The following is a 23,922-nucleotide window of genomic DNA, read 5'->3' as shown; positions in this document are numbered from 1 at the left end:
TTCACATGCAGTCCAATGCCATTAATCAACTGAGCAAAACAAATGATACCTTCCCCTGCAGCTCCCACACCAAATGCGGTAGCGTTAGCATTATTTGTTAATCATAGGAGACTTTGTGGGTATTTCAAAAGTAACGTTCATCTCTTTGGTTATTGTATTAAATGAAGTTCAATGACTTAACCAAGGTAACAAATGGCACCTTCCCCTGCAGCTTTCACACCATATGCATTTGCGCCTGCGCTGCCTGTCTTTTTTGCGTATTTACAAGGCAAACTATATGGGTTTGACTCAAAACAGATAATCATATTATATAAAGAGTTATACTAAATACATCTAGTTTTGAGTACTCAATTGGATATCTAGATATTGTATTATCATGTAATTGGATGTTACTTTATATTAATTCAAAATCAATAAATCATGTGATAACGTATTATTTAGATACTCAATTAAATATTTAAAACTGGATCCACATAATTTTATTGTTACATAGAAGTTAAAAGGCTTGGATGTATGTGAGACTGCAAAATGCATAGACTCAGGCAACCTGAAAGCATTTTGCCAGGCCCAAACTAATGACAAAATGAATCATGACAAAGTATGAGTTCTCTCAGCAACAGCTACCTCTGTAAAATACTTTCTTATTTCTCATGAAACGTTTTGTGAAATGGGGGCCGGGCATTTTTCAATTTCTGCAAGAACATTCATAATTTGTTGAACGGCTTCTGATGTTCTGCGAAATGGTACAAAGATGAAAATAAGTAACGTGAATTAAGAGAATTGTTATGTGGGTTGTGTTTGAAAGGAACATGATCCAAAACAAGAAAGTGCAGCTGCTTAATTTTTTTAATACATGTTCCATTACTTATGCCAGCCTCTTTCTCCAAATAACTCATTGATGTAGACCTTGTCTTATTAGTGCAATGAATAATACCCATATTGTTCAATATTATGTAGAAAGTCGGATTATCGAACCAGAATGTTAAAAAGCAAAGGACTTATTCCCACCCAAATATTAGCGTTTTTTCAAGTTCTCACTTATTAATTTTAAAATACTCAAACACTCATTTATCTGTTAATTTTTCTGGTTATTGTCAAGGTAAAAAATGTCATTTAGTAAAAATATTTAAAAAACTAAAAATTTATTATATTTCTCCCTTAGGTTTAAAAATATAACAATTTTCCCCTATCCCCCATCCAAGGTTTGAAAAATGACAAATCCCCCTCTAAGGTTTCGATCTCCTCCTCTCTAGTGAACAACTTCCTAGTCATTGGTGTTCTCCCTCTTGGTTGGCTTATATCTCTCCCTCTTGGTCTCTTTGTCACTCTCCCCTCCCATCATCATCTCCGATGAGACAAAGTGAAGTGAAGAAGATGAAGAACCGAAGCGTCAAACTTAGGTTGTTGCCGGAGTTTGGCATTCTTGTCACAAGAACCACGACAATTGAAAAGAGAGAAGGAGAACCAAAGTGGAAGTTCGACGAAGACAGATCAATGCTCTCTAGTTCTTCATCTTCTTCATTTGGGCTTGGTTCTTGGCTAAAAACAGAGATAGATCGTCAATAGAAATGGAGAGAAAAGTCGGGAGGGAGAGAGAACACCACTATCACCGTCTCTAGTAATCAACAGTGGTGATTGAAAAACTCTAGAGGAAAATAATCATTTTTCAAAATTTGGGGGGTGAAATTATTAAATTTTTAAACCTATAAGAGGAAATGTGATAGATTTTTAGTTTTTTACAATATTTCACTAAATAATGATTTTACTTCTAACAGCAACTAGAAAAATTAACAGATAGATCGGTGTTTGAGTTTTTTAAAATTAATGAGTGGAAACTTGATAAAACACTAATCTTTTGATGGCAATATATCCTTTGGCCATGTTAAAAATAGTATTAGAGGTAGTGAAACAAATTTTAGCAAGGAAGTTAAGTCCCATTGGAGAGATGAAAGTAACACCTTTTAAGTAACTTTTATATTGACAAAACACAAACAAGATATTAGATATGTAATAACATCTCATAATGTTTGGAAATGATAGTAAAACATTGGTTAAATAACAAACTTTTAAATTATATGAATTTGTGATGGATTGTGTCTAAAGCAGACAATCTTGACAATGACCCTCTTACTTATCCGACACAAACCTTGCAACAAGGCCGTCCACACCTTCCCTGCCTGTTTGTTGCATCTTTCTCAAGTCATTCCAAACTAAACCTTCACGGGCAAGCAAGTAAAAGATGGCTCCAAAATTTTTTGAAACTCTTTCAACCAAACCCTTTTTATGTTTTTTAGGGTCATGATGCTTTCTCAGCTTATTATCCCTTTCATGCAAGTGTCTTTACACACTGCAAATGGGGCCTTCTGCCAATTAAGGCAAGCTCATTCATGCATGCATTTGCTTAAAGTTTATAAAGACGATTGTGATGTCTCTGTAACAATGACGCAAGCCATGATAAATATAAATTTATAGTTATAATGAGTTGATAGCTTTGGAGAATGCCATGGTTCCCCTAACTAGCCTGCACATTAATGGTCAAAAAATTTGATCTGTTCAGAAAAGCAGCGGCATTCAAACCCAATAAGTGCTTCTTTTCACAACATACAATCAATACGAAATTGATAAGGTGAATCTTTACTCACAAGGCTAGCTTTCACTTTGTCTTCCATGTCTTCAATGTGTCCCATTATTTTCATCTTAAAATTTAATAAGAAAACCCATATGAAATTGAAGATTATTTGCATTATTTGTGACGCAAGACAAATGTGGATGGGGTTATGATATTATTTAGATGGTTATGATTGATGTGGTTCTCGTTCTTCTCTTCGTTTATCTTTTTCATCCAATCTCCTTTTTACCTCGGATCTTCTTATGATCTCTCTTATTTCTATGTATTAGCCTTACTTTTCTTCTATGAGTTGAAAGCCTTGGTCCCCCATCAGTTTGAAAATGCCATCGATTCTGCGTAATTTGAGGACATTATCAAGAAGGCCTATATCCTCATGTCGCTTGAAATTATAAGCTCAAAATTGCGATGTTTTGGTTGGAAGCAGAAGCGGTAAAATGACATGATGGGTGTGTTAGTGACTCAAGAATTAATAGCAGCGACAAGTAGCATGTATGAGGTCTCGGTCCCCAGCCAATGAGGGTGATTTGCAGTAGAGACAAGAGAAAAACGAGCCCCTAAAGCCATTCTTGGTTGAGCTTCTTCTGAGAAGAAATAGAAAATACAACAAGCAAGACAAAATGAAGTAGATAGGAACAGAAAAATCAACGTTATCAAAATTTGTCATATCTGAAAGCACATTTTGTCCTTGTCTCCCTATCCTACTTGCTGAAGCACCTTCAATGCCTAATTCCTGGACCATTTAGCTAAACTGCTGGGTTACCAGCAATTGGTTAGAAATATGGCTAGCTAGCTTCATCATTGGTCTATCTCTTATCGGACCCCCATATACTTTGGGACCAGAAAGCAATTTTAATCACCAGGGCTAGCTGGTTTGATAGCTCTACAATAACTAGTTTATGGGTTCATCTAAGTAAGATGTGTGTGCAAGAATACTGCTGAAGATATTAGGCACAAAGGAAATCCACATTATGATTGTTTTGCAAAGATGCCACTAAATTTTGATGCAAGAAATGCCCTCTAGAAAGACTAAGTTCAACCACTTACAAAAAGAAAAGCCAAAATACATGCAGCATGTTTCAAGCTATGGCACAATGTTGGTAGCAAAAGCTTTAGCTTTGCCCCAGAACTAATAGTTTATGCAACTTTTGATTCTTCGCCATCATCTTGCATGTCATTTAAGATGGCAAACTGTTATATGTAATCTATAATTATAGATATATTAAGTACTAATTGTCTGTAAGACAATTTTCACAGAAGAAAGAGCAGTGCTTATCAGAAAATGACCCATGTCAGAAGTGATAGAAATATATGAATTTAATATTGTTTTCATCATTAATTTGCTCTCTAATGGCCGACATTCCCAGTTTATCAAATTAAATTATGTTTGTTCTAATTAAGATAACTTCTTAAACTAGGAACACTTTCCACTCAGGGCTGCAACATTGAGCTTCTTCATTCTCTTCCCAAAAATCGCAGATTCAATTTCAACATCTGAAAGGGCAGTATGCTATTTTCAATATTCTGAAAACAAATTGAGGGATATGTCAAAATATTGTCAACTTTGAATACACAATTCAAAGTAGTTTTGCTTTTGAGTTCTGTCCAAACAACTATTAAGATATTATCCATTTTGAAAACATAATTCATCATAATTTTGTTTTTGGTCACTAGCTAGTTAATCACACTCATCTTAACATCTTTAAATAATGTGAGATACATAGTTATATCCAATATCTCTCTTATGCTTTATCAACGAGGGATTCGCTTAAGAATCTTGCACTAGTAACATAAAATAATGGAGGAGAATAAAAGAATTCATTATGCTTTCATCACGTATTCACATTGTGTGTTTCTAGATAATGGAAATGAATAAAAAAGTATCCCTGATTTCATTATGAAAAAAAAAAAAAAAGAAACTTTACAAAAGTAATGGGAGAGATTCTTTTTAGATTATCTCTTCTTCCATAATGAGAAAAGACAAAACCAAAATTGTAATAATCGATATTTTGATTAATATGATTCTCACCCACAGGTTCAGGCATGGCCACAGAGGCTCCATTGCCGACCAGGCCCCCCTAACAGCTTCTATATTCTATCTACTCCCTTATAGGACAAATTTACATTATCATCTCAATGAGAAATGATGATAAAGGACAAGAAACATAAGTAGTTAAGTTGCCGTTTCCCATCTTCTTCACATGTTCCTTTCTTTTTCTTGTTCCTTTGTTGGACAGAAAGCTTCAATTTATTTTCCTGAGAAAATCAAATGGAAAGAGTATTAAGTCATGGTAATCACATTCAAAATTGACCATGAGCAAAGATAGTTAAAAAATTATTAAAAAACAGTATGTTTTTGCGCTTTGCAAACACAAATGCATTCTAACAATTAAGAAGTTTACAGATTATTTGACCAATCTCTAATTGTTGAGAGATACACACACATATCTAGTATTTCGACCAAGGGTGTCACAAAAACATACCGAAAGATCTTTTACAATGGAGGACTGCCTCATAAATGGAGCTTTCAGAATCACAAGATTTCCGCCAATCATCAGCAGAGTAAGCGACGCTTACTCGAGGAGTTGTTTCTGCAGAATATACCCAGGTGTTCATCACATGAACTCTTCTGTCACCAGTTTCAGCTCTGGAATTTGACCTGTGCCCACGAATTCTTTGATACAATGGCCTAAGAAAATCCAAATACTTCTGAAATATCCTCTTGGACACTTTTCGACACCTTCTCAAGGACGAACATCTTCTCTTACAAGCTGGAACCACAAGCTTTGATCCATGTGAAGAGGTAGAAGGCAGGGGTAGAGATGAATCCGAGACCTGATATGCCTCCATCTTCAGTTGATCAACAAAGAGTGGCATTACATAGCCATTGGAGAAAAGCTGATCAGCATCAACAAGAGCAATTGGAGTTTGTGAGCTTGGGAAATCAAACTTGAAGTCAGCCTGGGAATTTCTAATGAATCTCTTAGATGGTGGCATTCTTGGGTCCATTTCAATGAAGGCAGCTTCATCACATGCATCAAATGAGGCCCTGAGGGAATTGTCAAGGCTTTCTAAAGATGGCTTCAAGTTTACTAACCATCTGTATGAAAAACTTTCAATTGAAATAGGCTGGGAAGTTTCCATGGCTACTACTACAAAGATATGCTGAGAAATGAAGAAGAAAATGAAAAAGATAACAAACTGGAACAATCTCTACCATATTTATATACCTTGATATCATCTGTCTAACAGTTGTGTACGTGGTTATTATCTGGCACGAGACAATGAATTTTAATAATTGAAAAGGGAAAAGAAGAAAAGAAACAAATATGTTAGCCCCCACAAGCACCCACAAAAATGTATTGTTGCATCACAAATCTACCCTACTTTTTCTTTAAACTTCCCAAAACCCTTCTTTTTATTGATAGTAAGAAAACCTTACTTGAACCAAACCATTTCTTCAGGGTTGAATCGACTATATCAAACAAGTGAAACCTTAGATCCAATGACCAATCCCACAATTACTACATTAAATAAATAAAAAGTTTAATTTTGAAGTATCGTTGGAAGAGATTTAAACTCTTACTCTCATTATTGTAATCTCTCTTCTTTGCCACTCAAGCTTCACGGTGACATTCTTAATTAGCAGGAATTATAAGAAAGAAGAAACAGGTACATGCATATTCCATTATTCTATGAAAAGCAGCCTCTTGAAACAAAGAGAATAATCTGATTGAAGTCCTTTGTTTCTTGTCACCTGTAGATTCTATAATATGTGAAGAAATAGATAAGCTAAGAAGGGGTTTAGGTAAGCAGGTTCATGCACAAACTTCATTGATCATTGAAGTTCCTCCTGGATCAAGAACAAAGAGAGACTGCCAAGAGTTCACATTTATCTTAGGAACTAAAGTTCTTTATGCTGTAGAACATTTTGCATAAAAAATGCATAAAAATTAGTTAAATTGTAGATGAAAATGATGGTATCACTTTCACTTGCTTTTGTTTTGTCATTATCCTTTATAATTTTTATTACTCTATTGATCAATTTTTTGGGTGGGCATTACTGGTTTGAAAGGGTGACTTCACCATTCTGATGCTTACATTCTAACCACTAACCTAAAGCCTCAGCCTAGAGGATGAGTTACTTTATCATAATAAAGAACAGTGTAAAATACAGCTCATATGCTCTACATACAATTAAAGAACATATGAATTTGATCAAATATGAACAGGCTCTTAAGATTCTGAATAGTCGATTTTAACCACAGTCCAAACCAGAGAGAACATACTTAAGATGACCTTGAACTGCTGCAAGAGTTACATCAAACCATCATTATAAAACAGGGAAAAAATGATTTATAGCAGAATTAAAATGCATTTAGGATAGAAAATAAACATTTAATCACCCTTGAAAATCTTTTTATCTTTTTTTTGTAATGAATAACTTTTATTTAAAGTAGATTATCCCTTTTATATCTAGTCGAAAGTTATCTTTTCGATTTAGTTGGATCTAATCTTATCACACAAAATTGGTGAAAACCCTGAGTTCTGTGACCAAGATCAACCCTATAATTATTACAGTAGGTAAATTAAGATTATGATCTTAATATGCTTCTAGCGAATTTTGAATTCATGCATTTTTTATTTCTTGGGTACTCTCACCACTCAAGCTACCTCGAGGGCTGAAAACCTTAAAATTTCCAGAAATTAAAGCTAGAAAGTTATTAGATCCAATTTCCTAACACTGATAAGTGATAACCCACAAGTAATTTTGATAAAAAAAGAATTTTCATCAAGAGATAGCAAGGGATACATCTTCTTGTGTGGAAAGAGTAGAGTCATAATAAAAAATAAAGTCATAATGCAATTTCAGTTTCCAATTCTGGGCAAAACTGTAATCAGACAAAGATTCTCCCGGCCCCTCTCATTCATTGCAACATCAGGATAAATGCACAACAAGACACTGGAAATAAATTCCGTGGCTGGGCACAGAATGGTAAAATATTTGGATACACAAGCAGCTAAAATCCTGTCCTTGATTTGGTTAAAACTGATGCATTTGAAATCTCAGAGTCAGAGAGAAAGGCAAAAATATCAATTAGTTCTCCTGGTAAGGAAATTCCAGGCTTTTGCAGCCACTAACAGTTTGAGTGGTGTTGAGTTGAAATCTGCATAAAACTTAAATGCTAGAGAAAGCAATGTCCTTATGATGAGAAATAGTACTAATTATTATTTGCAAACAATCTACAAAGACAAATATAGCAGACAAGGGTCCCCAAAGCTGTTGGAGAAAGAAATTGACATTGACCAAAGTTTCATGGACAGAAGCCAAAGAATGATTGTGACTTGTGAACAATTGGTCCCCCCTCATCACAGCATAAAAGCAATTGCCAGGGAATCCACCCATGCTTAAAGTTGTAAGCTCCAAATGGAATGTTTTTTTGATCCACAAAAATGTGGAAAGATGTTGCTATATTTCTTTTCTTATCATTATTATAGTTTCATAAGTTATTAATAATGATTGTTTGATATTCTCCTTATAAAATTAGGGATGAGTTTCCTTATATTAGGATTTAAATTATTAGTCTGGAGTCTAATGTATCCTATTTATTCAATGAAGTTTTGTTATAAAAAAAAAAAAAAACCCATAATAAAATCTTTGATTACTTAGAGAGTCTAGATGGTATTACAACAATTGTCTGGACAATGATCTTGCCTGAACAATCACCGGAAAATCACCTCATAAGTTAAAAAACATTGATGCATCTTAAACAACATCAAAAACAATCAACAATTTGTTTGAGTTATCGGAAAAACATTTTTAATTTTAGGAATTGCTAAAATCTTATCGAAAACTAATTTAGGTTAGTTTTGTCACATATTGAAGATCTACTACATAATATTACACCTATGTATGGGGAAACTTTGTTAAGTGGAGGAGAAAGAAACAATTTGTTATTAGTAGGAACAATTCATAGGCAAAATCCATAGCAATGACTCAAGAGATTTGAGAAGGAATGTGACTCCAAAATGTCTTTGACGAACTAAAAGTTCTTACAATTGAATCAATAAAGATGTACTATGATAATCAAACATCAATAAGTATTGTAAAGAGTCTTGTACGTGATGATAGAACAAAACATGTAGGGATAAATCATCATGTCATCAAAGAAAAAACAGAGGAAGAAATTATTTCTTTGATTAACATGCATTTTTCTTTTCAAACTGTTGATATCTCTCCAAAGCTTTATCTAAAATAAACTTTGAAGATCTTAAATCCAAGTTATGCATGATTAACATCTACAACCTAGTTTGAGGGAGTGTGTGGAAAATATGAAAGACATAGCTTAGAATGTTACTATATTTCCTATCATATCATGATTATTTTTCCACCATTGATTAGTATTGAAATATTGATTATCTCATATTCTCTTTGTAAAATCAGAGATTAGTTTCTTTGCATTACACATAGTTTTATCGTTTAATTTTCTAATTTAAAATCTAACGTAACCTATTTATTTTATAAAGTTTTGTGCACAAACCTACAATAATAAAATCCTTGATTACTTCAAAGTTTAGATTATTTATAATTATGATGAAATAAAAGAATTTGTTCGATTCAACAATAGGATAACTTAATGCAACTGAATTACACACAACTTTTAGCATGGATGAAGAAAGAATTCCAGCTCCTGGTAAGATAAAATTTTGTGCAGTACAAATGTTCCTATATGTAGTAGAGTATTTGGCCATGACCAAGAATTATAAGACTGATCAATAAGCTTAAAGCTGCCTTCTAAAATTAATAGTTGCAAATCTCTTCCTCTAGACAGCCTCCATCAGCAAGGGTAAAAATGCAAAGAGGCAAAGAGAACTAATGGTTCTAAAAAGAACCTGCTGTCTTTAGAAATGGTGGTGGATCGGCTGGGTCGGCAAAAACTCAAGGCTTGGGGCGCATCCTTGAGCCCTAGGACTGTGCTCCCATGGGCCCTTAGCAGGCCCAAATACATGTTTTTGCAAATTAACCTACTAAATTATAAAATTTTAATTTTTTTTAATTTTTTAATATTTTTTAGTGGGTCATATCACCTGCAAGCAAATTTTAAGCCCTCGGACTTGACATTGCCCATTTTCTTAGTACGGGTCGTGTCAAATTATACAGGGCTCATGGTTAGACCCCTTTGACATCTTTAATCATCTATGCAATAAATCTTTATTATTTTTACAACTGAATAAAATATATATATGATTAGATATAAACTTTAAACTGTTCTTCAACAGTTAGATTTTCACCAGATGATATCATAGAGGTACAGTGCCGTCAGTTCAATAAAAAGGAAAGGAGAATTACTTCTGTCTTCCCTCAAGACCACCTCCATTTTTGAGTAATGGAAAGCCAATGGTAACTGATAGTTGATGAAAAATAACAATAGAGCAAGAAAATTATTTCATAAGCTTCAAGAATAGGAAGATATTCCACCTTGATGCCAACAAGTTTTTTTGATTGTGTAAAGACAGCACCATGACTACCCTAACGAACACAAGTGGTAGCATTCTCTGCATATTAAAATGTGTCAAGGAAAAAGCCACTGAACTCAGCAAAATTGAGCACCAGACAGGCCTGTACTACGTCAATGGTGGGAGAAGGAACCCACGGAATATAATCTCCTCCCACATGGGAGCACCAACTGAAACAAGCACCTCATAGAGTGCCACTGCCACTGGATCTGATGCAACATTTGATTGCTCAACACTTTGAGACAGTAACCAGTGCAGAGGGAAGAACAGATAAAATATTCAGGATGACCTGTGAGAGTTGGTTGACCAATGGAAACGTAAGGCAGCCCAGAGCAAACATCAAACTGCCACTTTCCATTAAGGCTAGATTCGAACCAATCAGCTGGAAGGGGATGAAACTTGAGAGACAATGGCAAAGGATTGCAATTCCCATGAAAGCTTCAGTCATATCAGTCAAGAGGCTGTAAAAGGCTTCCCTATATATGTCAGGGACTTCTTTCCAAACCCTGCAGTGTGAGCAATGAGCAGAATCACCCAAGATTCTACTAACCAGGATGAAGCAATCCGGAGGAGCACAACCTGTGACACCACAAAATCTCAATTTGCTATTTTTTTGGCCTACTGTTCTAACAAATTTAACTTCAATGTTCTATAACATGGTTAAACCTGTTAAAGTTCATTTTAACACTAATGTCAGGATTTTGTCAGGTGTACTGTCTAAATTATAACATGAAGCATGAAGACATGACAGAATTACCATAGCAAAGAAGAACCACACCCTAAAACACAGCTATTAGTTCCCTTTAGATTAATTCTCATGAAAATTCATTCAACAAAAAAGAAATAAAACTGAGGGAGAAGAGAAGAAGAAGAAGAAGAAAAGGAGAAAAGAAAAAGCGATAGTGCCATGTAACACAATTACAGTGGCTGCGATTTAGAAACTTTTTGATACCATTTATTTCTGCAATATTCAATTAAAATTATTTAATTATCCTATCTTCCACTACAACCAATCCTAATTTTAGAAATTAATAGCTACAGCATCTTGCTCTAGGTGTTTCCCCTTTGTTGTGCTGCGATTCCCCTTAATGCTCTAACTTTTAAGATATTTTTTTCTTAAAGAAAAACAGAGAATTTCAATTGTCATGTCAGCCTCAGACACTTAAAACTAATAAATTTATTATAAGCTATCCCCTGACTGCATTTTAAAATTTAACACAAAATCCATGTTTGTAATGTGACTGCAATACCAACCCAACATCTTGTAAGTGTTTTGTTAGTAAAATTTGTCCCCTAGGAAAGGTGAAAGTTGTTGGAATAATGTGGGTGTTCATTGATTAAATATTGTTATCATTTAATAAACCGGCAAATGTATAGTTCAGAAAGATTTTATTTTATAGGTCTGATGTGATCATTTAGAAATGGGTCAATACATAATTATTAATTTTGAGTTGCAAGTGTCGATTGATATAAGGTTATTAGGCTTTTGATAGAAGAGTCTAATTGACCTAAAAGGGAATAGACAAGGTCCCTTCCCCAAAGAATATTAACACGTAACTTTAATTGACATCTCATTCATTCGCTACAAATGCGTTTTGGATTCCAGGGGAGGAAGACAGTTCTAAGATTGAAAATCAGTCTTCTTTGCATCACTAATATGACTTAAACAGGTTCTTATAATCTCTCAAACTTATTAATTACCGTGTTTTACAATCTAGTGTGAATAATTTATGAAATTTGACAGAATTATAATAAACTATAATGTCTATATTTTGTTACATTTTTTATTCCGTGCTTACAAAAATATCTAATTGTTTACTAATTTGTAACCCTTTTTTTTTTTATATAAGTTCACCTTTTATTCCCTCAACAACAAAAATTTTGGTATGTCAGCTGATTATCTAGATATCTAATCAAGTATAATTAAAGTTGAATCAAGAACTGCACATCAGAAAATAGATGAAATTGTTTTTGCAGATTCCTCTACTGCTAATAGACTAAAGTTGCTGTTTGGATTACAGTTTCATACCAAGTAGAGACTAAATGCTCATGGTAAGAATCCAGAATGTATCAGCACTCATAAAGTGGAGTGGTATTTAATATTTTGCAAGCAATTCCAAAAATAACTACTAGATGAATTTAATCAGTTAACATCTCTTTTTATGCAAGTGACTAAAATAAATGCTTCACCTGAAGACTGGTCTTTGCTGTCCATGGTACCATCCAAGGCCCTGAGCTAAACAGCCCATCGATAACCTAATAATAAACAAAAACTGAACTCTAAAATTTTGCAAAACAACTTGTCATTATTTCCTATATAAGTAAATCACATAATTAATCAATTTGATCCCGTGCTCACTAAAATGGCCACTTGGATGCTCTGATCAAGGAACCTCAATGTTAGAGACAAATCAACTGAGTTCATTCAAATATATGTCTCATATCTTCCACTTGAAATCTTAACATAAGACAAAAAGATTGGTACCCATAGTTTTGATCAATCTAAAGACGGACAAAATAGAGAGAAAACGGTAACAGAGTTTGGGAGTTTCCCTAAAGCCAACTACTGCAAAAGGCTTGCTCAAAAGGAGGAAGAAGTGAAACAATGACATTGCCAAAGTGTTGTGATGTAATATAATACGAGTATGTATAAATATGAGTCGAATTGGACCTGAATAAAGGTTAGTTTGAGCTTAGCTTGAATTCAGAATAGTTAGTTCAAGATCGAATTTAATTCATTTGAATTGTCAAAGAAAAAAAAAAACTTACCAAAAGAAAATGAATGTTTAAATCTAAAAAAATCATTAGAGAAGAAGAAAAATTGTCTAAAAAAAGAATAAAATCATTCGAAAAGAAGAAGAATTGTTATTTATCTCAGTTTCAATTTGTTTTCGAGTCAAACAACAATCTGATTTCGAGTAGCCCTAATCTACCCCTAGATACGAGTAGGACAATGCCCAACAATAATATCCCTCATTTTATATGTAAAGTAATATAATCGTATTATGTTAGAAATTATAAAGTTTTGCATGTAATCATACAAATCCTATAAAGCTTGGTTACACAACCTTCTTATTTATATAGATATAAAGCCAGCCTCGTCCAATTCTTGACATATAAACTAATGCTCATTAATTTGCATTACTACAAAAGTCAGAGAATGGAAGTCTAATAATTGAAATTCATGTCCTGCGGCTCACATCTCAATTGGTCAACAGTTACCATCTTCCTTCCAGACTCCTGATATGTAAAAGAACACAATGTGAAAATCTGAAAAAAATTTCATGCTAGATGGTTCAACACCATAAACCGACAAACACGTGTCTTAATTCCCAGTTCTTCTTCTTCTTCTTTTCTCAGCCGACTATATCGATGCAAACTTTTTTCAAAATTTAGCTCACCTACCACTGCAGACGTGGTATCTTCTTCCATCTACAGACGCTTGCTCACTTTGTTTCACTTTCTATAAGAACATGCCCTTGCAAATTTAAGTAAGTCGTTTCAGTTTTACTTCATGCTTTGCTTTGCTTTGCTTCACCATAGCTAGCTCTTCATGGCTGTTTCTTTGAGTTGTTCATGGTCACTCCTAGTTCTTTTGGTCATGACAACTGGGTTTAGTTGCTCCTTGGCTAGCCAAATAGGCTTGGGCTCGAGACTGCTGGCTAGTGAGGACCAAACTTGGGTTTCTGAAAACAGAACCTTTGCTTTCGGCTTCACCCCGGTACCCAACAAGCGTGAAAGCTTTCAATTGGCAATCTGGTTCGCTGAGCTTCCTGGAGATAGAACAGTAGTTTGGTCAGCTAACAGGTGATCCTTTTCTATTCTTGTTCATTTTACTGATTATTTGAGTGTTGGCTCAGCACGATAGTAGCCAATTCATCTGCAATTAGCTGAGACTAGACCTGGCAAACCGTGTAAAACCGCATATGAGTAAATGGGTATGGATAGAAAGATAGGTCACTTTATATAAGTAATGATTTCTACAATTTGTATGGGTCAATCTGCGGCTTACCTACTCATATTAATTCTTCCATGTTTTTCTTTTGTTTTTTCAATATAATATTTTCTTTTCATAATTTTAGCATTATTCTTTCTGAGTGCATAAGTATTCCACTATGAAACGAAAATCTACTTTAAATTATAAAAATATTTTTTATCAATTTGAAGAATTTTATCATTAAACACGGGTTTAAAAATCTAAGACTCATACCCCTTTTTATATGGTTTGCCAGGTCTAGCTGAGAGTGAGTGCATGAACATTTCTGCATCTCTAGGCTTTACAAAAGCTCTTGCAGGTCAAATATGATGATCACTTTAAGCCAACGCTTTGATTTTCTCTGAATGATCATCTATTAGAAACTCTTCTGTCACCAAAGATGCGATCTTGGAGCTGGATACCACCGGAAACCTTGTTCTTCTAGACGGCGAAGCCACCGTATGGACGTCAAACACCTCAGGCGCTGGGGTTGAATATGCAGTCATGTCAGAATCCGGCAATTTCATCCTTTACACCACAAACAACATCCCTGCTTGGCAAAGTTTTTTGCACCCTTCTGATACATTACTTCCAAACCAGCCCTTGTCTGCTTCTCTTGAACTAACCTCGCCCAAGTCACCTTCCTACGGAGGCTACTACTCACTCAAAATGCTGCAACAGCCCACCTCATTGAGCCTTGCATTGACTTATAATTTGCCTGAATCATATGATGCTTCACCTGAAGCTTATGCAAATATATCCTACTGGTCTTCCCCCGAGATTTCGAACATTTCCGGGGAGGTCGTTGCAGTATTAGATGAAGCTGGAAGCTTTGGAATAGTGTACGGTGAGTCATCAAGTGGAGCTATCTATGTGTACAAGAATGATGGAGATACTAGTGGGCTGTCATCGGCTACAAATGGATCCACTCGTTTGTCCATTCTTCGGAGACTGATACTTGAGACTAATGGGAATATACGGTTGTATAGATGGGACAACGATGTAAATGGCTCACGCCAATGGGTTCCAGAATGGGCTGCAGTTTCAAACCCCTGTGATATTGCTGGAATCTGTGGAAATGGCGTATGTAAATTGGACAGCAGCAAGACTAATGCTTCTTGTACATGCTTGCCTGGCACTTCTGCAGGAGGAAGCAATGGCCAGTGCTCAGAGTCTTCTTCATCAATCGCTAAATGTGATTCCAGGAGAGAAAATCGAACTTCCCAGTATATAACTGCAGCAGTGTCCCAAACTAACTACTATTTCTCTGATTATTCAGTGATAGCAAATTACAGTGACATTGAAACAGAATCTAAATGTGGCGACACTTGTCTTTCTGATTGTGAGTGTGTTGCTTCTCTTTATGGCCTTGACGACGAGAAGCCTTACTGTTGGGTTTTGAGGAGCCTGGATTTTGGTGGATTTGAGGATCCTGGATCAACTCTGTTTGTGAAAATTCGGTCTAACGGCTCGACTGCGCGGGAAGGACATGGGGATTCCTCAGAGGCGAGTGCCCGCCAAAAGGTTTTGATCATTCCTATTGTTCTCAGTATGACTGCCCTTATTGCACTCCTCTGTTTGCTATTGTATTACAATGTTCATAGAAAGAGAGCCTTGAAGAAAGCCATGGAAAACTCTTTGATTGAAACTGGTGCTCCAATGAATTTTACTTACCGGGATTTACAAATTCGTACCAGCAATTTTTCACAGCTTCTTGGAACAGGAGGATTTGGGAGTGTGTACAAGGGAAGCCTTGGAGATGGGACTCTGGTTGCAGTAAAGAAACTTGACAGAGTTTTGCCTCATGGAGAAAGGGAATTCATAACTGAAGTGAACACCATTGGCTCCATGCATCACTTGAACTTAGTTCGTCTATGCGGCTACTGCTCTGAGGGCTCACACCGGTAAGCACCACCATCATTTCCAATCCACAAATGACTACTGTAGCATAGGGATGGATACTAATTAGGTTGAGTCTAAACACCCTATTACTCAAGTCCGTTTGAATAAAAAATAGTTTAGTTTGAGTTTATCAAATCAAAATTAAGTATTATTTTAGTTTGATTTGAATAAAAAATAGTTCAGTTTAGTTTGAATTCATGTTTCGCATTTGTAACTCAAATTTGTGGTTCGACTTCATGATTTATTGATAAAATGATGTTGTTTATTTAAATAATATACAAAACCATCTATTCGAACCATGAATTTGAGTTGAATCGAGTCACAAATTCAAGCTAATTCAAACCAAATTGAGCCACAAATTCAAATTATTGATTTAAGCTATAAATTCAAACTGAATCAAGTTGAACAACTTTTAACTCAAGTTTAGTTCGATTTAAAAAACAAATCAAATCTTTTAATTTGAATTCAACTCAAATTCAAATCAAATGAGTTTGAATCAAACTAAACTGACTTCTAAGACTGAATCAACTCATTTTAGATAGAACCCTACTTTAACATACATACATATATATATATATATATACACACACATACATACCATCAGTGGTGAATTTTGTTTAATAGTTGTCTTTCGCAGTCTTCTAGTGTATGAGTTCATGAAAAATGGATCTCTAGACAAATGGATCTTTCCTTCATACAACTACCGGGACAGGCTACTTGATTGGCCTACTCGGTTCAATATAGCAGTTGCCACGGCACAAGGGATTGCGTATTTTCACGAGCAGTGCAGAAATCGGATAATTCACTGTGACATCAAACCGGAAAATATTTTGCTAGATGAGAACTTCTGCCCCAAGGTATCAGATTTTGGACTGGCTAAGTTAATGGGAAAAGAGCATTCACAGGTTGTCACCATGGTCAGAGGAACCAGAGGCTATTTGGCTCCAGAATGGGTTAGCAACCGGCCTGTAACAGTAAAGGCTGATGTTTACAGCTATGGAATGCTTCTTATGGAGATTGTTGGCGGCAGGAGAAATCTTGATATGTCTTATGATGCTGATGATTTCTTCTATCCTGGATGGGCTTTTAAGGTATTTCAAAATGCTTACTTATGCTTAGGCAAGATAGATTATGTCATCAATTCATGTTTATATCATGTCAATTCAGATTTTGAGTTAAATCTTCAATCCTAACCCAATCTAAAATAAAATCATATTAAAATTTTTCAACCCTAATCTAACCTAAATAAATTTCAGATGACTTGAAATTGTTTAATATTTTCATTTAAAAAGTGTTTTTAATTTTTTAATTTTTTCATTAAATTATCCTAAATACATAACATATTTATAATATTTTGTTTTATTTATAAATATTTTAAAAATTTACATACCAAAGCCTTTAAATACGTTAATAATCTTAGTAACTAGATCTCAATCTAACTATAAAAAAATAAAATGAAAATTTTAAATTAAATTAAAAATAATTAAAGTAATTACAACCATACATAAATACAATTATATACCATATATAAGGATTTTAAGTATTATTCCCACAACATTACTTTAATTTAACTATAACAAATTTTACTATAGTAAACATTTCTGTAAACTTTCAGTTCAGTTTAAATTATTTTTGTGTCAACTCTAATTCGATCTAATTTAGTTTTAAGTCATATTGAATTAATCTAAATTAAATTTCGTATAAGAAAACTCAACATTAACTTGATTTTTTTTTTTTTTCATGGCAAACTCATAATGTGTAATAAAAATTGTTACTCATAATGTCTAATTCAGCACGTATATAAGAAATGCTTATTTCTATCAATGCTGCCACTGCAGGAGATGACAAATGGGACGCCATTGAAAGTTGCAGACCGACGACTTGGGGGGACAGTTGATGAAGAAGAAATGATGAGGGCATTGAAAGTTGCGTTTTGGTGCATTCAAGACGAAGTTTTCATGAGGCCTTCAATGGGAGAAGTGGTGAGGATGTTAGAAGGATCAATCGACATAAACACACCACCAATGCCTCAGACAGTCTTGGAACTGATTGAAGAAGGCCTAGAGCATGTATACAGAGCCATGAAGAGGGATTTTCATCAGTTTAGCTCCTTCACCATCAACAGTCTTCCTTCATCGCACACCCATTCGCATGCCACCTGCAGTTATTCTACAATGTCACCCAGATAGTTTAAGTTCATAATTTTTTTTTTTATGCACATAAGGAAGACCACCGATAAGACTTGTAACTGGATAATACAGTTGTTTACTTGTATTTCCTATTTTCTTGAAAAATCTCCTTTTTTACCCAGCTGCTTTGCGTCTCCTACCAGAAACAGGAACATTTCAGAAATTGATAAAGAAACAGGAATATGATTGTATCTCGTCAATGTTGTACGTATCTTTAAGAGTCTACTGAAAAAGACTTTTGATCTCTCCCATTTGGAGCGCTCAAATCGGCAAAGAATGATGCGTGACGGAGGGGAAGTGACGACTGGGAGGAAAGTTTTGAACGTGGGGCCCTGAAGTGAAGGTGGGGCCCCTCGAAACCAATAATTTTGAAGAAATCCAATTTTATGTGAAAGTCAAATATGTTTTTTTTTTTTTTTTGGTTGTTACACAAAGAAAACAAAATAAAAAGGAATATTGAAAATTTTAACTTTATTATAATTCGTATATACATAATCTATTTTTCTAAAATACCTCTCCTTCTATTTTTATGTAGAGATTTTCTCTTTTTCTCTGTAATTTTTTCTCTTTTTTGTCATCTTTCAAGTGATAAAAAAATCATATAAAAATAAAATAAGTGTTTCAAAAACAAAAAGAAAAAGGAAAAACTAAAAAAGAAAATAGATTTCAAATTAAAAATTCTTCAAAGTAAGGATATAAAAAAAATACCTACAAAAATTCAACCACATCTACTTTATACCTTATAAGAAATGACGATCAAAGAAAATCATTTAGTAGGATTTAATTGAAAAAATAAAATATTAACATTTAACTAAAAAAAATTAAAAAAATTGACCGAATAAAAAGGGTTAGCGATATTATATTATAATTATAATATAATATAATTATATTATATTATATAAAAAAGGGTTGCAAACCCTTAGCTTGTTTTAGTTTCGAGGGTTGGTGTTCAAAAGTTAAAAAGGGTTGGCGTGGGGCTGGCTTGTGGCCAACCCACGCCAACCCTTTTTATTTTAAAGGTTGGCCGAGGCCAACCTTTTGCCAACCCTTTTTAGTTTTTTTTTTTTTAGTTTTTTTTGGTTAAATATCAATATTTTATTTTTTTCAGTTAAATATTATTAAATAATCTTCTTTCATCTTCATTTCTTTCAGGATATAAAATAGATGTGATTGAATTTTTATGGGTTTTTTTTTTTATATCCTTACTTTGAAGAATTTTTAATCTGAAATCTATTTCCTTTTTAGTTTTTTTCTTCCTTTTTTTGTTTTTGAAACACTTATTCTATTTTCTGCATAATTCTTTTATCATTTGAAATATGAGAAAGAAGAGAGAAAAAAAGAGAATCTCTGTATAAAAGTAGAAAGAAGGGTATTTTAGAAAAGTAGATTACTGTTATGGTATATTTGTGTAAGCTTTAACATGAGTGGTATTTATGTATATACGGATTACAATAAGGGTAAAAATTTCAATTTCCCAAATAAGAATTAGACATGAGATCATTTATCTTTTTACCTATGCAAATCAATAGATAAAATATCATATTCTTTTCTATTCTTTGATTTATCAAAAGATATGAATAAAATAATCAATTATTTTATTTCAAAAATTATTTAAAAGGTTAGTTTTTTATATTAATTTATAATCATATAATATTTTATGATGTTAATTAAAAAATAAGCTAAATATTTCTTGTTAATCTCATATTTATAATTAATTTTAATTGATTTTTTTATAATAGATTTAATTTGAAATTTCACCTGCAAGTTTTTGTTTCTTGTGTTAGGATATCAATTTTCACATTAATTTCAATTTATAGTTGTGGCCCCCAACATCTTGACTCTTGACCTTGGGAGTCGGTAATGACGCGCTTTCAGAAAAGCGCCAGCTTCATTTTTATTTCCCAGCAGCTTCCCGTAAATTTCCCAGCAACTTCCTTGACAATCCAAAACATATCAAATATAAACAATAGTCATCTCCTTTTTCTCAAGGCAATATATATATTCGAAGGAGTTTCAGAAACATGCATTAAGGTAGCAGCCCCGCAAGTTAACACAAATGGAACTTGAGGAGCTTCAAACCATCTTCAAGGAACTCGGCTGTATCAACGAGAAACAAGAGAAACGAGTCCACTACTATGAAACGAGAGCACATCACCTAACGATCATGTACATATTTTTCCAGGGACTCATTCTAATCTCAGTTTCAGTCCTCTCTTCATCCAACCAATACTGCAAACGCTGGTGGGTGCCCTTCACAATCTCTCTATTGCCTTCCATCATCTTCTTCATGGCGTTCTTAGAAGCTGCGATCTCCTACTACAACACTCAGTATCACCTCGACATGAACTGGCTGGAGCAACAAATCATTAACAAGCACATAGTCATGAGCAAAAGCGCCCAGGGCTCGATAAAAATTCCAGAATCTTACCAAGAAGACATAAAGCCTGACATTGTTGAGCTGTTTAAGCGCAAAGTTTATATTTCAACAGTTGTTGTCAATTTGATTGTATTCACAGTTGTTGCATTGTTTGCATGCCACTCGTTTTTGTGTCACGATAGTTCAGCTCTGCCGACGGCATCCCCTTGAAGTTGGCAGATTCAGTCTGGAGTTCCATAAGAATAAGCACGATAGTCTAATTTCGTATAATGTATTTTATATTGTATTATATCATATATTAATAAATTTTAAAATAATAAAATAATAATAAATTTTAATCCTTCTTTAGTAATTTTAAAAAATATCACAAATATTTTTTTAAATTTTAAAAAAATTTAAATATATATTTTTTTATATTTTTATCTCTTTAATAAATATATATTATATCATATCATATATATTATATTATATAATATATATAATATAATATTATATTATATTAATTTAATAATATTATAATAAGAATTTTATATTTACATTACATGATATCATATGGTAAATCTCATGTATGGTAGCATGATCCCCGGGGAAGTAGAAGCTTGAAATAACAAAATGGACAGGCAGCCTAGCGTGACGTCTACGGCTTGCTTGGTCTGTCACACGGTTTAACGTTTTTGTCTGCATTTTCTTCTTTGAAAATTTTAGATGATGGAAAAGTTTCTGCAGAAAGAAATAAAACTGAAAGGTCTATTTTGGAACTTGAAAAACAAGAACGCTTACGCGTGAATAGACTTTAACCAACAATTTGCGCGTTCTTGTTTTTCAAACTCGAGAACTCTACGAGACAACATTTCTCAACCTTTTCATGCACGCCATGTATCACGCGTCTTCTTTCTCTCGGCCAAAAGACTTACGTGTCACATCCTTTTCAAATGCCAAAACTCTACCCGCCGTATACTCATAGAGAATATTTTATTATTAAAATTAAAAAATTATCTAAATTATTTTAAAAATTATTAAATATAAATTATAAATATTTTTAATAAAATTTAATAAATTAAATAGATATAATAATTATAGTATTTAGTAATATTATTTTATTTAAATATCTTTAAATATAATTATTTTAAAATTATTTTATATTATTTATTATATTAATTAAAAATAAAATTATTTTTACCTTAAAATATTAATAAATAAATATATAATTATAATAAAATAAAGATTAATTTGATAATTTTTTAATAATTAAGATAAAGATAATAATTAGATTATCTCTTATATTATTTATCATATCATCATTCTTAATAAAATATTATCAAAATTTTTATTATTTATAAATTAAATAAAATAATATAAGTAATAACCAATAAATTATCTAAATAATTTCTAATACCCTAACCAAAACGCACCTTACAAATCAACATTTTACCTCCTTTTCATGGACGTGATATATCATGCATCTTTTTTCTCTCAGCCGAACGACTTATTCTCAGCCATTGTCAAACTCTCATCATCATCTTCACAAAAATTCAAAATCCCACCAATAAATGGGGAAGGCGTTAAAGCAATACATATTCTGCAACCCAGTTCTGTTTTTTTTTTTTGGCCAAAAGAGTTATATGATTTTCTCTAATTTTTTTAAATTCAAACATCCACCAATAAACAAATTTTTATTAAAATTTTTAAGATAAAATTATTATTTTAATAATAATTTTAAAAACATATGTAATTTATTTTCCTATATTTTAAAAACTAACTATTTTACTTATGTTTAAAGTTTTTTAACTTTAAAAAATCACATTACCTCCTCCCAAACTTAGGGTTTTTATATCTTTCTAAATTCAGTTGCCCCTCATAACTTTAAAAAACTACATTTCACCCCCTTCTTCAACTTTAGTTTCTGACATCTTCTCCATCCATCACTGGCATCCTCCTTCGCCTGAGCTAAACTGACATCAACCTTGCCTTGCCCCAGCTATCCACTGGTGACAGGAAAATACCCATCTCTTCATCACACTGAAGATGTTTGTGCGATGAAGAGATCTCCATCTCTTCATCGCACAGACATTTCCCATTGCCAGTGGATAGAGCAGTAAGACAAGGTTAATGTCAGCTCAGCTCAAGCGAAGGAGGCCACTAGAGATGGAAAAAGAGGACGTCATAAAGATTTCGAAAACTGAAGTTCAAGAAGGGGCTGAAACTGAAATTTTTAAAAGTTTAGGGGTGACCAAATTTGAAAAAATATGGAAACCCTAGGTTTGGGGAGGAATGTGATTTTTTAAAGTTAGGAAACTTTGAACAGGGGTTAGTTTTTAAAATCTAAGGGAATGAATTATATATGTTTTTAATATTATTACGAAAATGATAATTTTACCCTAAAAATTTTAATAGAAATTTGCTCATTGGTGGGTGTTTGGGTTTTCAAAAATTAGAAGAGATCACTTTGAGTTTTCGCTATACCTTGGATGGGAATAAGTCTTTTGGCCAAGAAAAATTGACACAATAAGTAGGTAAACTCATATGGATTAGCTGGATTAGTAGTTTCTGGATTTTTTGGATTACCGTCCACTGTCTATTTTCATTCTGCATAACAAGATGGTGGCATTCTACACTTCTGGTTGGATTTACTGGATGTTTGGTTTATGCCCAAGTCCACTTTGCATTCTGGAACTCTGCAGATTTGATTCATTTCCAGATTTTACTGTAATTCAGGAATTTCATGCATTTCCATGCCCAACTGTCCATGCCCAACTGTCCATGCATTCTGCAATTTTATTGAGTTTTCTATCAGTTTAGGAAGGTACATTTCCATGCATTTCCAAGTCCAACTCTCCAAGCATTCTGGAATAAATATGCAGTTTGTAGTCAATCCATCAGATTTAGTCCAACAGACAGGTTACATTAATATGCACTAAAAATGCACATTCATCAGATAGAACCTGCAGATTTTACAGCATTAGTTCAGTCATAATGGCCAATAATGCAATCTGGAATTTCAGTATTTGCAAATTTAACAGGTTACCTATAATGTTTATCACAGTAATGAAATCAATCCAGCACATTTGTCTACCTTTTAATGCAATTAAGATAAACAAATTGCATTAATCTAATTTAAAATTTTAGTGATTTGATCATTAATAGTGATGGATAAGTCAATATATAATATTTAATTACCAAATCAATGTATTAAATTAATAATTTAAGTTGAAGGGTTGTTTTATAAGATACCATACCATATATTTGCGACCTTCAAAAAAGTATTATAAATAAATTTTAAACCAAAACAACCTTAATTAAATTGAAAAAAATATAGTATAATCTAGTTCGAACT

General features: G+C 33.3%; 2 protein-coding genes and 1 pseudogene across 4 annotated transcripts; 1 reads left to right on the top strand and 2 right to left on the bottom strand.

Moving 5' to 3' along the window:
- Positions 1 to 4,618: 4,618 nt before the first annotated feature.
- Positions 4,619 to 6,199, bottom strand: LOC123197702 (probable membrane-associated kinase regulator 6). The gene is made up of 2 exons (XM_044612038.1): positions 5,110 to 6,199; positions 4,619 to 4,882 (listed from the first exon to the last, which is right to left on the bottom strand). The coding sequence occupies exons 1-2, from the start codon at positions 5,768 to 5,770 to the stop codon at positions 4,875 to 4,877; spliced, it is 669 nt and encodes a 222-aa protein (XP_044467973.1). The 5' UTR covers positions 5,771 to 6,199; the 3' UTR covers positions 4,619 to 4,874.
- Positions 6,200 to 10,069: 3,870 nt separating this feature from the next.
- Positions 10,070 to 13,576, bottom strand: LOC123198029 (annotated as a pseudogene).
- Positions 13,518 to 18,332, top strand: LOC123197470 (G-type lectin S-receptor-like serine/threonine-protein kinase At5g24080). 3 transcript variants are annotated; one of them, XM_044611790.1, is made up of 4 exons: positions 13,518 to 13,951; positions 14,501 to 16,024; positions 16,660 to 17,113; positions 17,861 to 18,332. In XM_044611790.1, the coding sequence occupies exons 1-4, from the start codon at positions 13,698 to 13,700 to the stop codon at positions 18,209 to 18,211; spliced, it is 2,583 nt and encodes an 860-aa protein (XP_044467725.1). In that variant the 5' UTR covers positions 13,518 to 13,697; the 3' UTR covers positions 18,212 to 18,332. The 3 variants fall into 3 exon arrangements, with proteins under 3 accessions (XP_044467725.1, XP_044467726.1, XP_044467727.1); XM_044611791.1 differs by having other exon boundaries at positions 13,844 to 13,951; positions 14,377 to 16,024; XM_044611792.1 differs by having other exon boundaries at positions 13,869 to 13,951; positions 14,440 to 16,024.
- The last annotated feature ends 5,590 nt before the right edge of the window (positions 18,333 to 23,922 follow it).

Source organism: Mangifera indica, chromosome 15 (genome assembly GCF_011075055.1).
Source record: "Mangifera indica cultivar Alphonso chromosome 15, CATAS_Mindica_2.1, whole genome shotgun sequence".
Lineage (NCBI taxonomy): Eukaryota > Viridiplantae > Streptophyta > Magnoliopsida > Sapindales > Anacardiaceae > Mangifera > Mangifera indica.
The sequence above is the reverse complement of the archived record's forward strand: the minus strand, read 5'-3'. Positions and strand labels throughout refer to the sequence as shown.